This window comes from Myiozetetes cayanensis, unplaced genomic scaffold, assembly GCF_022539395.1.
Source record: "Myiozetetes cayanensis isolate MyiCay16 unplaced genomic scaffold, myiCay2020 scf12, whole genome shotgun sequence".
Lineage (NCBI taxonomy): Eukaryota > Metazoa > Chordata > Aves > Passeriformes > Tyrannidae > Myiozetetes > Myiozetetes cayanensis.
The window spans coordinates 29,831,997-29,847,283 of record NW_026086826.1 but is presented as its reverse complement, the minus strand read 5'-3'; the positions used below and the strand labels follow the sequence as shown (position 1 = coordinate 29,847,283).

At 45.6% G+C, this 15,287-nt stretch overlaps 1 protein-coding gene across 2 annotated transcripts in view; it reads left to right on the top strand.

Annotated features, from left to right (window-relative positions):
• PLA2G4A (phospholipase A2 group IVA) overlaps positions 1 to 13,665 on the top strand; it is a 67,532-nt gene extending 53,867 nt beyond the window's left edge. For both annotated transcript variants that reach the window (XM_050307250.1, XM_050307251.1), the window contains 6 exons: positions 220 to 291; positions 1,909 to 2,163; positions 6,951 to 7,135; positions 10,015 to 10,210; positions 10,373 to 10,530; positions 12,206 to 13,665. In XM_050307250.1, coding sequence (XP_050163207.1) covers positions 220 to 291; positions 1,909 to 2,163; positions 6,951 to 7,135; positions 10,015 to 10,210; positions 10,373 to 10,530; positions 12,206 to 12,337 — 998 coding nt within the window. In that variant the 3' untranslated portion in view covers positions 12,338 to 13,665. The remainder of the gene's footprint in view (positions 1 to 219; positions 292 to 1,908; positions 2,164 to 6,950; positions 7,136 to 10,014; positions 10,211 to 10,372; positions 10,531 to 12,205) is intronic.
• Positions 13,666 to 15,287: the final 1,622 nt, after the last annotated feature.

The window sequence follows — 15,287 nt, the reverse complement described above, 5'->3', positions numbered from 1 at the left end:
GGTTCTGCTTTAGGATTAGGTTTTGTTTTCTCAGCCCCAAAATTGGAGGCTAAAGCCAAAATCTGCTGCTCTAATGTCCACAGCAGATCCAGTCTCTTCAGCTGTATTTTCTATCACAAATACTGGGCTGGTTTTGTGACTCAGATTGCTGTGAAATTCTGAGCTGCTTTGAGAGTTAAAGCCCAGCAGTTTAAAGGAATTTTGTGTTTCTTTTCACAGAAAATATCAGGCTAAAGCACCTTGTAAGCAATGACAGCTCAGACAGTGAAGATGAATCACAGCATCCAAAAGGTAAGGAAATGATGGGTTTTCATTCCTAATTTCCTTTTTTTCCTGCAGCTTTTGTGTAGCTCAGCAAAGCAGAGAGATGAGGAACAGGAGACCAGGAGGTCCTTGGCTTGACTTCCTGCCTCCTGCTCGAGCTCATCATCAGGTGATTCTCTCAGCATCCTCAGTCCTGAACCCCAGTGGGGCTTCCCAGAGCTCTGGAATTCCACACCCCCCAAACTGTGGTTTGCTGAGCCAGGGAGGGCTGTTCCCAGCAGGCAGCTGAGCTCAGAGCCGTGTTGGAATTGTCACCAGCCCAGCAAACTAAAACTTCCCATTGTTTTCAAGGGTTTCTTGATCAAATATTCACCTGAGGTTGGTTCAGTTTGTGGTTCCAGCATTCACAGGTGTCTTCTGGCACCTGTAGAAATGACATCTGATACAGGAAATTCCTGGAGCTTTGGCTCAGGGTTTGTAACAGTGCCCAAATCCAGCTTCCCAGGAAAGGTGTGACCACAAAGGGAGTGTTGGGCAGTAGGAAGGAAAGATCCTATTGAAAATCATCTTCAAGTATCTAAACCACCTGGGGATTTCTGTGGTTTGAGTCAGAGGCTCAGTCTCAGCCTGACAGTGCTTTCTGATGATGTTTTTGGGGCCAACAGTGATTTTCACCTGAAAAGACCCTGGTTATGATTTTAACAGGCAATACAAAGATGGAAATGCAGCTGTTTGGGATTTCAGGGTCTACAGGAAGAAAAGATGAGGCAGTGAATTATGTCACCACCTCAGTTCCATGTGTAAAATAGTAGGTGGTACCACATTTCGTGTTTATTTGAGGGTTTCCTGTTTAATCATTACAACCAGCACCAAGCACTCCGTTTCTCTCACAGTTTTGTAGCCATAGTGAACAACCTAAAAATCTGTGATTGCAAACACTTGGCAGTCCCCCTCACTTCCATAGAATGTTGTACAGATGCTGAACCTCTGCACTTTGTGATGCTTGTTTTCTCCCTGCCAATATAAAAAATCAGCTCCATTGAGCTCTGGCTGCAGACATCATCTGATTGCTTCATTGTGCTCCTCAGTTAATTAAAACCAGATATTAATTGCAGCCTACAGTTTACTGTAAGTGTATTTTCAGATATTTTAGAATTCCCATGCTAATTATTTTTAATTTTAGTTATTTTGGGATTTCCATGCATTCTTTTATGCCTTCTGAAGGAAAAATGGGTTTCTAGCTATCAGCAAAGGATGGAGAAGGCTGGCAGTGCACATCCAGCAGAATTCAGGTTTACACAGAGCATAGATTTTGGCAGCTCAGTCTGTCTGTCTGTCCCTGAGCCCGGGAGAGTTGCATTCTGAGTGCTAGCACAGAGCAAGCCTCACTGCCCTCATCCAGACAGGCCATCCAAGACATTCCCAGTCCGTTCTCCTTAGGGTCACATCCCCACTGTTGCAGTGCAGATGGAAAGCCGAGGGCGGATTCTCCCGGTTCCTCTGGGATTGCTGCAGCGAAGCTCCCTCACCGAGCCTACAGCTTTTGGAGATGATGCTGTGACGTGGTTTCTGTGGGTCCTTGGCTTTGACAGCCCCAGAAATGTTGTGTTTACCCCCCTGTGGTGTTGTCCTTGCCCCCTGCAGGCAGTGGGAGCGCCGAGGCCAGGCAGGAGCAGCGGGAGAGCGGCCAGGAGAGCGGGCAGGAGAGCTGGGTGCAGCGCATGCTGATGGCCCTGGTGGGGGACAGTGCCCTCTTCAACACCAGGGAGGGCCGTGCCGGCAAGGTGCACAACTTCATGCTGGGGCTGAACCTCAACAGCTGCTACCCCCTGTCCCCCCTGGCGGAGCTGCTCACCCAGGAGTCGGTGGAGGAGGACGAGCTCGACACGGCTGTCGCAGGTCAGTCCTCGGACAGTGCTGGGTGTTGTGAGTAAAGCCAGACTGGGTGACTGCCCAGGGTGGCACCAGCACACCAGGAGGTTGATAGAAGCCTGTACCTGGGAGCAGGGGAACGTTCCTGTGAGGACTGACCAACAGCAGGAGTTCTGAGGTGACTGGGGGGCTCAAAGGACACCAGACTTGTGTGTGCTGCTTCCCTCCCCTGTCCCCAGGGACAGTGGCTCTCTGTTTGGAAGGAGTTGCTGGCAGAGGTGACCAAACTGCTGCTGTGTAGGGTGCCCTTCATTACATCCACTTTCTCACTCTCTTGACCTTTCCCAAAGGGTGTCCTGTGTTGTTCCGTGTCTCTTACTGATGAGAGTAAAACCTTTCCTTGTTCCTGATGGACTTGTAGAATCATAAAATCCCCTGAGCTGGAAGGGACCCACAAGGACCATCCAGTGCAACCCCTGGCCCTGCACAGACACCCCAACAACCCCCCTGTCCCTCAGAGCGTTGTCCAAACCCTCCTGGAGCTCTGGCAGCCTTGGGGCTGTGCCCACTGCCCTGGGGAGCCTGGGCAGTGCCAACCACCCTCTGGGGGAAGGACCTTTCCCTGAGATCCACCCTGAGCCTGCCCTGGCACAGCCTGTAGGTCCCTTCTTTGCTGACACCACGTTCTTCCCAGTGTGGATGCACCTGACCAGCCACTCACGTTTCAGTGTGACTGATGTGCAGATGCATCCACGTTTCACGTTGGCGTAACCAGGAACGCAGATGGAAGAGAAGAATTTCAGAACAATATTAATTTACCATAGAAGTCGGAAGTCTTCCCCCACTCCATGGGTTATGTGGTGTTTGGGACAGTAGCTGTGAGGAATTAGGAATCCTGTTTGATTAGGATTTTGAAGCTTTGCTGTACAGTATTCATTGCAACCTTCTCAGTGAGAATCAATTCATTTCCTAGTATTCTTCTGATGCTGTTGTGATCACTGGAAGTGTTCAGGGCCAGGTTGGGATAGTGGGAGGTGTCCCTACCCACAGCAAGGGGTGGAATGAGATGATCTTTAAGGTCCCTTCTGACCCAAGCCATTCCATGATTGTGTTCCATCAAACCGAGGAGCTACAGCTCTCTGACAGTGGTGTTCCTTCCATGCTGCAGCACCACAGCTCTCCCACCCATCCCTGGTAACAGCAGCCATCACTTCAGCCCTTCTTTTCTGCTCAGAGATTGCCCCACTGCCCCCTCTGCAGCAGCAAACACCAGCTGTCATTTACAAGCTCGAGTAGCAGCGGCGCTCTGATGTGTGTTTGTTCATGTAACAAATCCCTCCCAGTGGCTGCACAGTAATTTCCATCTGGACTCCACTCTCTAAATATTTTTATCATCTCAGAGATGTTTACAACTGCGTAGTCTTAATATTTATAGTAGTTGTAAAAGAGGCAGGAAAGCGGGTAGGAAATTTATGGTTGGAAAAAATGACAGTTGATGAGAATTTTGCATAATTAAGACATGTGGACAATGTTCGGAATCAACTGTCAACTTCCTGGGGTTTAATTTCAATGGAAATAAAATTCTGGCTTGACAAAATGAGCCCACACCTCTGAGACAATTAATTTTGGAGTGCCTGAAACTTCTTTGGGTTAAATTGTCTGGGAAATGTTTCACATGACAGCAGTTGTTTTAGTGTCAGCTGGAGCCCACGCTCATAAACCTAATCATAAACTAATTTGACAGCTACGAGCAGTTGCAATATTATAGTCAAGAATAGTTTAAACCCCCCTGAAGCTTCAGTAGTTAATATAAAATTTAATCATTCAGTGGTGTGATAAGTGTATATCCACGCTTCAATGCTGTGAATTTTCCTTGCAAATGCTGAGGAGCCCAGAGGAGCAGATAGAAAGGAAATGGATAGAAATAGATAGAAAGGAAACTTTGGTGTAAATTTAAAATACTTATATTGCCAAGGCACTGGATGCATTTAAGCTTTGCATATTTATTCTACCACTGGCAGTTTACCTGTCAGCTTGAGTACAGAGAGGAGTCTGTAATGCTTTAGGACTGACTTTCTTTTATTACCAGACACTCTAAGGGAGAAATGAGTGACTCAAAAAGGATATAAATAATACTTTACGTCTCCACTTGTCCCAGACCTTCCCAGAGGATGAACTGTGGCTGGCCTAAGCTGATGTTACAGAATTCCTGAGATTGAATTTAGGGGCTGCAGTGCCTGCAGCAGAAATCCCAGCTGCTTGTCTGCAAGTAAAACACTGGGATTTGCTTTTCCATAGGTTCTATTTATAGAATCTGAACATTTCCTTATTTCATCTCAAATGCACTTTGAAGCTTTACACCCCTCCAATGATTTCATTGTGAGCTCAGAGTTTATTCTCTCTTTACTTGATGTTACAACACACCAAAATACTTGAGAAAACACCATGTGAATAACAACAGGGGGGAAAATAACCCATGATCTCTTTATTGCAGTATTTGTGGGAACTGTTATGGCAGATGCACGTCAGAAGCAAATGCCCTTTTCATCTCCCATATTTCCACTGGAGCTGCTGTTTGGGACAAATTTGGTCTCTAGAACAGGGTCTCTCTCTCTGTTTCCAAACAATTCTTAATATCTGTTTGTGTATCTGATGCCTGGGAAGCAGACAGGGATGATGCTGGGCTGGGAAATCACAGAATCCCAGGATTGGCAAGGCTGGAAAAGACCTTTAAGATCACGGGAGTGCAACCATCAAACCCCTGTTCACCACTAAACCGTGTCTGCCACTGCCACATCCACACACAGAATTATTATGTTGAGTTTGGTTTTAATCATGAAGTTTGGAAGCAAAGGGAACCACCTTGTTCTTCGGTGTCTTGTTGGTGGGAGGTGTGTCTGCAGAAGCACTCCTGTCACAAACGTTGTTACAGATGACACTACTTATTTAAAGGATCACTGTTGACTTTCAAATCCAATTTTTGTAAGGTAAAAAAAGGCAAAATATGAGCAAAAATGTTTCCACCATTTTTAGAAATTCTGTAGAGAACAAGGATTTAGTTACTTCTGAAATGTTGTCTTTAAACAAGAAGAGGAAATCAGAACTTCTACTTGTGCTGAAAGGAAATGTATTAAGAGTACTTTTACCATTTTTTTAAAATTATGATGAATTTGATAAATACTAATTTATTTTCATAGATTTATGCTAAATTATGATTATGAAATATATCTGGTTTTAAAATAGGGCTATAAACACAGCCCTTTTGCAATAGGCAATGATTTTAAAGTGTTCTCTCCCTTAGAAATCAAGGCAAATAGCAGGAAAATGGGACTTCATTTCTTAGAAAAGTGTCCTCTACTAAATAACAACAGGAAAAAGAAAGTGAAAGCATTTATTCTGAGATTTTTTTTTTTGCTGCTCATAGCAGTAAATTTTTCTCATGGATCCTCGAATAATAGGAATAAGAGTTTGAATTATTTTGGATGATTTTCTTCACTTTAAAATGTCTTCTTTTTTTTTTCAGATTACTTCTACTGCAAATAAGCAGGTGTTGGGAACTTTAATTACACCAGAAATAATTATATTCCCCTATCCAGTATTCCTTAGATCACACTGCCCTCTACAGAAATAAGCATTAGTTTTCAGTCTAAAAAGCAAAACCACCCACTGGAAATCTGTTGAAGACTCAGAGCAAGAAAAGACCCTCATGGGAATAGTTTTAATTCCAGCAGGGATTGTTTAGTGGCATCCAGAGGCTTGGATAAGTGCAAAGAGACATGCAGAAAAATTGATTGTTTTTTCCTGGGCTGCATCCAGGGAATGTTGGGGTTACAGGGGGAACATCATCTCCTTCAGCCCTCGGCTGGGCTCAGAGAGGAGTCTGGTTTGTCCCTCACTGGGACAGCACTGGCAGGGATGGCTCACAGGCAATTCTGGACATGGGTCACTGTTTGTTTTTGTTCCTGGTGGAGTAGTGAGTTGTGAGGTCATCATGTTGGGTGCAGTTGGAAAGCAAGGCTGGATAGTCCCAGTTGAATGGACAGGAGCAGGTTGTGGACGGGCATCACACCCAGGCAGGTCCACATCAAGGCTTCTCAGGGGAAGAGCTGGGGAGGATGAGGGACTGGGAGAGGAAACCTGGGGGCAGAGTTTGGGCAGGGGTTATAGGACACTGAGGGGATCACAGAATTATTAGGGTTGGAAGGGATCACCCACCCAGCCCTCCTCCCCTCCAAGGCAGGGTCACCTGGAGCAGGTGACACAATGCATCCAGGTGGGTTTGGGATGTCTCCAGGCAGGAGGACTCCAGGCCCTCCCTGGGCAGTTGTTCCACGCTCTGCCACCCTCTGTGGAAAGAAGTTCTTCCTTGCTGTGTTTTAGTTTCTGGCCATTGTTGCTCATCCTATCTCTCACCACCGAAAAGAGTCTGGGACCATCCTCTTGGGCAGATGGGCATTTGGAATTTGTCTGTTAACATCCCATGAACCCTTTCCTTTGTGTTTGAGCTGATGGGGTGAAGGTGGGAAGGCTGGGCTCAAACCTGGCCACTTGTCCCCTTCAGTGTTGCCTCGAGCCCCTTCTGTGTGCACTGGGACAGGGCCCTTCCAGCCCCTTCTCTCCCACCTCCTTCTCCTCTTCTTAAGAGCTGAAGTTACACTTGACTTCATGGTGTGTTCAGCTGGGATGTCCTGTGCACTTTAAATCCTTTGCAATCCCCAGTCCTTGGGGAGACACTGGAAAGCCCATCAGAACCTGAGTTCTTAACTCATATGTCCTGTTTGGGTTTTTTTTGTTGTTGTTGTTTTCCTGTGCAGATCCTGATGAGTTTGAGAGGATCTACGAGCCCCTGGATGTGAAGAGCAAGAAGATTCACATTGTGGACAGTGGGCTGACGTTTAACCTGCCATACCCCCTCATCCTGAGGCCTCAGAGAGGCGTCGATCTCATCATCTCTTTTGATTTCTCGGCAAGGCCAAGCGATTCCAGCCCTCCTTTCAAGGTGAGTAAGACAGGCCATCCCCTCCTCTGGGGCCAGGAGCTCAAGCTGGCTGTTGTAGTTTTCCAGTCACGTTGTTCCCACATTTCGTGGTCCCAGAAGGGGCTGCTGTATCTACAACACTGGAATAATCCTTTCCACGTCCAGCAGAATATTGGCCTTACCTCAGTTCCTGTTTACATGACTTAACAGGGCACAACTAACACGAGGAAGGCTATTTCAAAGGAAGGAAATTCAGCTGAAGGAGTTGTTTTTATGGAAATTTTGCTTTCCTACTGATTGCAGGGTTTTTATTTTCTGTCAGTATTAAACAATGAAGTCAATTAGCAGGGCACTGGTGCTCTAACTCTGTCCAGCTGCTCTCTGGGTGCTGTGATGTAAATGAATGGTCTCGTGTCATCATCCTGCAGAAATGCATCATCCTACTCACTCTGGGGTTGCTAAATAAATAACCTTTTGGAAGCAGGGCTGGCTGTCCATTTACATCTCCCTGGGATCGTCCCAGCACTGGTTTAAGTAGGATTCCTAAATCCATTCAGGCCAGAGGAAAACAGCAACAGAGAAACAGGGATTAAATGGCACGGTTGTTTTATGTAGGAGGTGTGGAAAGCACAGCTGTGTCTGTGCAACCTGTGCATCCCCAGAGCTCCATCTCGTCCCAAAGGCTTACCATGGGATCACTTTGGCAACTGATAACACAAAAAACAGCACTTCAGAGACTGCAGTGAGGTGCTCGCTTCGAGATAGGGTTTAGTGGGCTCAGTGGGATTCGGTTGAAGGTTGGATTAATGATTTTGGAGGTCTTTTCCAAGCTCAGCGATTCTGTGATTCTCAAAAAAGAGGCAATATTTATTTCCAAGAGGATTTTAAAAAGAATTTTTAAGGAAACCAGGAAAACATTTCTGTTTGAAAAACAACTGATGTCCTTTTGTTTTACAGACAAATTTCAATGAGAACAGATTATTTTGTTCCTGCGTCTTAACACTGAGGATGTTAGAAAATAACAGTGGTAGCAAAATGAGCTCGAGATCAGTGTTGTTAAATGCAAAGACAAACCAGTTTCAGGAGAATAAAAAGGGGTGATTTCTGTAATCTCTGGGTCTCTTGGGGCTACTGGGAAAAACAGAGCACTGAGAAGACTCTTCCTAGTGCTGAGATCCTTTGTTTTCTTCCTTAATTCACTGAATCCCAGAGTGTTTCTTCCTTTAATACTCTATTTGCATAAGAATATATTTCCTTTTTTGTCATGAATGTTTTCCCCATCAGCTAAACTTGCTGACACAGCACTGCCATCCTCTCTGAAGTATCTTTTTTCCTCCCTTTTTTAACATTCCACGTGTGGGCCCAGTGCAAAAGGCTGTGTATGGTCAGCCCTGTTCCTCTTACCCTCCACACTGAGCACTGTCTTCATCAGCTGCAATTTCTTGTGTCGCTTTGGGGAACGTGGAGAGAGATTGGTTGGAAGTCAAGCGGCATCCTGAGGGGTTTTCTCTAAACTGTAGTTTTAAAAAGGCAAAAAAAATCCCGTGACACAAGAGAAAAAAAACGGTGGGGAAAAATAAATGGTGCCTTTGTTTTCCTGAAGCCGCTGTTGAAGGGAAGGTGTGTTGCTCCTGAGGCACAGAGGAAGAGGTGCAGTCCAGAGGCAGAGGCTTTGTGTTCATGGTTCATGTGTGTCCCACTGGCTCTGCTTGCACTGCACAGGGTAAATGGCACTCCAGCAGTGGGCCTGTCTCCATGGTAGCACTAACATTGTACTTTGCTGGGGAAATCAGCCAGCTGAGCTCGGTGACTCCACTCTTGGTTTATCCTTTTACACCCACTATCTTTTCATCTCCTGCGTATCTACAGCAGTCGCCTGCAGAAGGGTCCTGTTCCATTGAGAACCAAGATTAAAGTTGTTGACCTTCCCTCTCCTCCCTCTCACACGCCCTCATTGCATGCTTTTGAGTCATTATTTACAAATTATTTTGTTTACTGAGTTGTCATGAGGAAGCAAAAAGCCTGTTTTCCAGCTCCCTTCACTCGGGGTGCTTTCAAACACCGCTCTGGGCTGGGATGTGACTCTGAGCACAGCAGTGCCTGGCCTGGTGTTTGTGACCTCTCCTTGGTTTCCATAGTGCTGACACTCTGTTTGCAGGTCAACTTAGGGATGGTCTTTCCTCTGTAAAGTCACTGCAAGATTTGTGGGACAGACCAGCTCTTTCCCTGCCATAAATCAGCGCTGGTGGCGGGAGCTGAGAGGCTGAAGGAGGTGCTCAGTTTGCCACTCTGGGTCATCAATCAGAGATTGGTTTGATTAGTCCTTCATGTCACAGAATCATGGAATGGTTGGGGTTGGAAGGGATCTTAAAGATCATCTCACTTTCTCACCTTCCACCAGCCCAGGTTGCTCCAAGCCCCGTCCAACCGGGCCTGGGACACTTCCAGGGATCCAGGGGCAGCCACAGCTTCTCTGGGCACCCTGTGCCAGGGCCTGCCCACCCTGACAGCCAACAATTCCTTCCTAAGATCCCACCTATCCCTACCCTCTGGCAGCTTGAAGCCTTTCCCCCTTGTCCTGTCCCTCCATCCCTTGTAAACAGTCATTTTTTTGGTAGCCCCTTCAGGCACTGCAGGACCACAGTTAGGTCACCCTAAACCTTCTTTTCTCCAGGCTGAACAATTCCAATTCTCTCAGCCTTTCCTCACTGCAGAGATGCTTCATCCCTCTAATGATCTTGGTGCCTCCTCTGGATTTGCCCCAACAGCTCCACGTCCTTCCTGGGCCCTGAATAGTTAATTAATTGCTTCTGCCAACCAGTTTGCTCCGTGTCTCTTCTCCAAACCTCCTCACTTTTCAGTGGATGCTTTCATGCACCTCAACCTTTGTGTCTTTTCAGGAGATTCTGCTGGCTGAGAAATGGGCTCGAATGAACAAGCTGCCCTTCCCCAAAATAGACCCCAATGTGTTCGACAGAGAGGGCCTGAAGGAGTGCTACGTGTTCAAACCCAAGGACACCTCTTCAGAGAAGGACTGTCCCACCATAATCCACTTTGTCTTGGCCAACATCAACTTCAGGAAGTACAAAGCTCCAGGTGAATCCCTGTTCCTTTGGAATGTGGTTGTGCACTTTGGCTCTCAAATAACTCCCAAGTGTGTCTGCAGTCCTTGGGAATGGCTCTTCTGAATTCCCTCAGGAAGGTGGTAAATGATCAGACCTAACATTTGGGTGGTGCTTTTGTGTTTGTTCTGTGCAGGTATTCCCAGGGAAACACAGGAAGAGAAGGACTTTGCAGACTTTGACATTTTTGATGATCCAAATACACCTTTCTCTACCTTCAACTTCCAATATCCCAACGAGGCTTTCAAGAGGCTCCACGACCTGATGGAGTTCAACACCCTCAACAACATCGATGTACGTTGGGAGGGTTTAAGGGTTGTTCAGTGGGGGAGTGGGTGATGGGAGCAAAACCCTAAATGTTCCATACAGGCCTTTGCTTCAGTGTTTGCCTGACTTTCTCATTTGGTTCTTGTCTTGTTTTTGCCATTTCACCATCCCAAGCCATTCAGAGTAACTGAGCAAAAGGGACTTTGGGAGGGTGGAGAGGATATGTTTAGGATTTTATACTCAGGTTTTGAAGCATGTTGATTTTTCTGACTGGAAAAAGAGGACATTGGAAATGTCTTTATCAGTTGCTGATAAAGATTTATTACTGGTTTCTTCATCAGTTATACTTCTAACTGAGTAATAATTATTTGTAAGTGGTAGTAGGTGCAACACAACATAGTGATCCCAACATCTGCAGAGTGACAAGTGTAAATGATCACCCCAGATAAAGACATGGGGAGGGGGTTATCCATATGGTAAAGAAAATTGTTACATCAGGACAAAGGAAGCAGAAGTAAAGATTTAATCATTCTCAGTATTATTTTCTGTAATAATATTGTATATTATTTTCTTTATCCTTTAATAATAATAATTCTATAATTGTTTTTATATCCTTTGAGTATGGATTTTCTCAATACTTTGATTACCCTTCTGAAGTTCACTGGGACTCAGTGTAAATGCTGTATTTACACTGATTTTTTTTTTACACACATTTTTGTGTGACTTCTTTGACATTGGTGGCTTCCCTCAGACCTATATTAACCACATTAAAATCAGTGTTTTATACTGTCAAGTAGTAGGGATTGATGAGTTTTATTAAAAATACTTTGTTCAATGATGGAGCAGAGTTAGAAATGGAAGCAGGAGTTGTTCCCATCAGAAGGGGCTTTTTCTATCAGTTAAAAAATATTTGTTGTGTGATTGACATTGGTGGCCTCCCTCATACCTTTATTAACCACATTAAAATCAGTGTTCTATACAGTCAAGTAATAGTATTTTTGATAAAACTCATCATTTTCCATGGTGGAGCAGAGTTAAAAATGGAAGCAGGAGTTGTTCCCATCAGAAGGGGCTTTTTCTGTCAGTTATTAATAAATATCTGTTGGGTGACTTGACCTATACCTTTATGAACCACATTAAAATGATTGTTTAATCCAGTCAGGTAACAATATTTTTAATTGAACTCATCCATCCCTTTGCTGAGTGGGGAGCAGCAGAAGGGGCAGTTTTTTTGGGGGGTGGTTTTTTTGGAGGGCATTTTTTGGGGCGGTTTTTTGGGGGGCATGCTGTTTTTGGGGATGCATTTTGGGGCCGTTTTTGGGGGCGTTTTTGGGGCGTATTTTTGGGGGCGGTTTCTTGGGGCCAGTTTCTTGGGAGCAGGTTTTTGGGGGTCGTCTTTTTGGGGGCTGTTTTTGGAGCCTTTTTGGGGCATTGTTTGGAGGCCGTTTGGGGGCCGTTTTTGGAGGGGCCGTTTTAGACGTTGGGGCCATTTTTGGGGCCGTTTTTGGGGGCCGTTTTTGGGGGCCGTTTTTGGGGGCCGTTTTTGGGAGCCGTTTTGGGAGCTTTGGGCGTTTTTTGGGGGCCGTTTTTGGGGGCCGTTTTGGGGGTGCAGTTTTTGGCCGTTTTGGGGGCTCGGTTTTTGGGGGCTGTTTCTTGGGGCCGTTTCTGGGGGCAGTGGTGACTGGTGTGTCCCTGTGTGCAGGTGATCAGGGAGGCCGTGGTGGACAGCATCGCGTACAGGAAGGAGAACCCGTCGCGCTGCTCCGTGTCCCTCAGCAGTGTGGAGGCCCGCAGGTTCTTCAACAAGAGCCACCTCAACAACAACCACGCGTAGAGCCCGCCCTGGCTCCTGCTCCCCTGTCTGAGGCTGCAGCCCCAGCCACTCCAGCGGGGCATCACCCACTCCCGACCATCTTCCTTGGGAACTTCCCGAGTTTCAGTGTTGTTTTGTACTGCCTTTTTTTTTTTTTTTTAAACTAAAAACATTTCAGTGTGCTGAGATCCTGATTTTAAGAACTCTGCAGTGAGGGGTTTTTTTGGACATCATCGCGTTCAGTGGCTTTTCTTTTTTCCCATAAAACCGTAAACACTGGTTTCTTTTGGGGGGTAATTGATTCTTGGTTGATGTAAACTGAGCATAGCTTGAAAGGTAAGATGGGATCAGAAAAAAATAAGATTGAAATCCACTTTTGCATGTTGTAAGAATGTCTGTACCACTCAGCAAAACCCCAGACCTCCTACATTTTCTTGTTCTCTTTTGATCCTCCAAATTACATTTCTTGAATCCTTGAGCTACTGGCACCTGTGTGTTAAATTATTGTTACTTTGTGTATTTCTGACCAAAATGTTTATACAGAACTTGACAGTGCTTTTTGACAGCGATTTTTTTTTTGCATTTGGCCATGGTTGAACCATCACATTTCTGCACAGGGACAGTGGGAATGTTTACTGGGGATGGATAAAATGTGCCCAGGTAAGAATGTGAAGTAGTTCATGTCTTAAGGGTTATTTGAAATAGTATTTTTGAGTCCTTTAAATAAGGAAAGATGGTGCAGAGCCACAGATTATTTCACTCCCATCTCAGCAAGTACTGAGGTAACTCTGCAAACGCACAGGAAATGCAGTGGCATCTCCAAAGACTTCAGTTGCTAAAATCTGTGAGTCCATGGGAAGGGATTTAATTAAAATGCATTTATTTTAACAGCCACTGCATCACAGAATCCCGCAATGATTTGGGTTGGGTGACCTTAAAGCTCATTCTGTTCCACCCCTTGCTGTGGGCAGGGCCACCTCCACTGTGCCAGGTTGCTCCAAGTCTACGTGCAATGTCCTGTGATTAAATAACATTTTCTGCATTGATCAGTAGGTTTTATTTCTGTTTGACTTGGTGCAGATTTAAAATCAAGCGAGAAAATGAAAGTAATTTATCCTAGTGCTGCGTAATTTAAACATTTTTCCATGAATTTTGGAACGCAGGAAGGAACTGGTACCATTACATTATTGTAATATTTTCTTTTTAATGTTATATTTCCCTTTGGTAATGTAATATTTGTATTTTTTATTTTATAATACCTACCTGCTCTATTTCATGGAGGGGTTTTATCATGCTTTATACAGTTTGTATTATCACGCTGTTATCTGACGACAACAAATAAAACTGTATTTGCCACCTGCTGTTTTCAGCCAGTTTATTCGGGTGATTTCTGCTGTATTTGCTCTGTTACTGTGAAGAGGCGTGGGACAGCTGGGTGGTGGGGGCAGACTGACACTGGGGGTGGAGGCTGGTGGGTCTTTGCTGTCTCTAATCTTGGATTTCTTCAAAGGCAGGGGAAGAAGGGAAGTTCCTCCAGGCCCCTTTGGAGCCAGCGGCTGATCCCGGACTCTGAAGAGCAGGAGCAGGTACTGCTGTGGTTTGCAGGTGCATCCAAACTGCTGGTCTGGGATGGCTGGGGAGGGGTGAGGGTGTCCCTGTGTGCACTGAGCTCCTGACCTGCCACTGCTGGGACCTCCTGGGCTGCTGGTGTGGGGGTTCCCCCTTTGTCCGTCTGCCAGAGCCCCCCTTCCCTGCTGGAATCGTTACAATCCCTGCTTCTGAGGTTTGCCCAGAGAAGCTGGGGCTGCCCCTGGATCCCTGGGAGTGTCCCAGGCCAGGTTGGACAGGGCTTGGAGCAGCCTGGGCTGGTGGGAGGTGTCCCTGCCCAGGGCAGGGGTGGCACTGGGTGGGCTTTAAGGCACCTTCCAACCCAAACCACTCTGGGATCCTGTGATTCTTCAGGCATTAGAAGTGGTTTGGGCTCCCCAGAAGCTCATTTGTGAATTCATAGCTGTGATTGCGCTGCAGTCTGCAAAAAAAAAAAAAGCCTCTGTTAAATCTGCATCCATAAATTTCAAATGGAAAAAGGCATCTCTGCATGGGCAGAAACTTAGAAAAGTGTTCTTATTTTGTTCTTCAGCAGAGCAGAATACTGAGGCTTACAGCCTTTGCCATACTTTATATTAAAAATAATGTGAAAGGAGAGGAATAATGCAGGAAAAAACCTCTTCTGACACATGGTGTGAAACCAAACACACAGAGTTTTCCCTTGGCCTAGAAAGTTAGTCCCTCATTTCTCATTTCCCTCCCTCCAGTCCCTGGTTCATCTGGCCTGTTCTTGCAGTATTTTTTTCCAGCCAAGGGGTAGGTTCCCTAGGAGGCAGTAAAAGGTGGGTTTGGAGACTGGCAGGGAATGGTTCCACAGCCAGTGCTCTTCCTCATTCCCCTGGGCATGTTTTATCTGTGGGATGAAACTTAACCAGTCAGTTCCTGCTTCTCTGTGGATGCTGATTTATTTTGTTGCTGGGATTTCAGAGGGTGATACCATTCCAAGGCAATAGGAGAGAGCAGTTTGTGGAAGGGCTTGCAATGTTTGTCATTTTTCTTGCTCAGTTACTGAATTTGTCAGTTGTCATTGATCAGGAACAGTTCCTGTCCCAGGAGGATTGTGAATTTAATAATGTCTCCAGAACTTTCTTACTTAGTCTCAAAAGGTAAGCACGAAGAACTTAGATACAATGTGCCGTAAAACTCAGTTTTTCCACAGCTTCCTGTTCATTCTCCTTGTTTAGCAACCAAAAAAGGATAATCCTCCCCCACCCCCTCCTTTTGTTTGGGTCCCATTTGGGGTGGAAAGATAATAGTTGCACAGCATCTCCCAGGTGTCTTCTTGGACACTTGGACTGTAAACTGGGTTATGACTGTTGGGTTTTATATTTACCCCTGAAAATAGAATTTAAAAAGTGAAAAC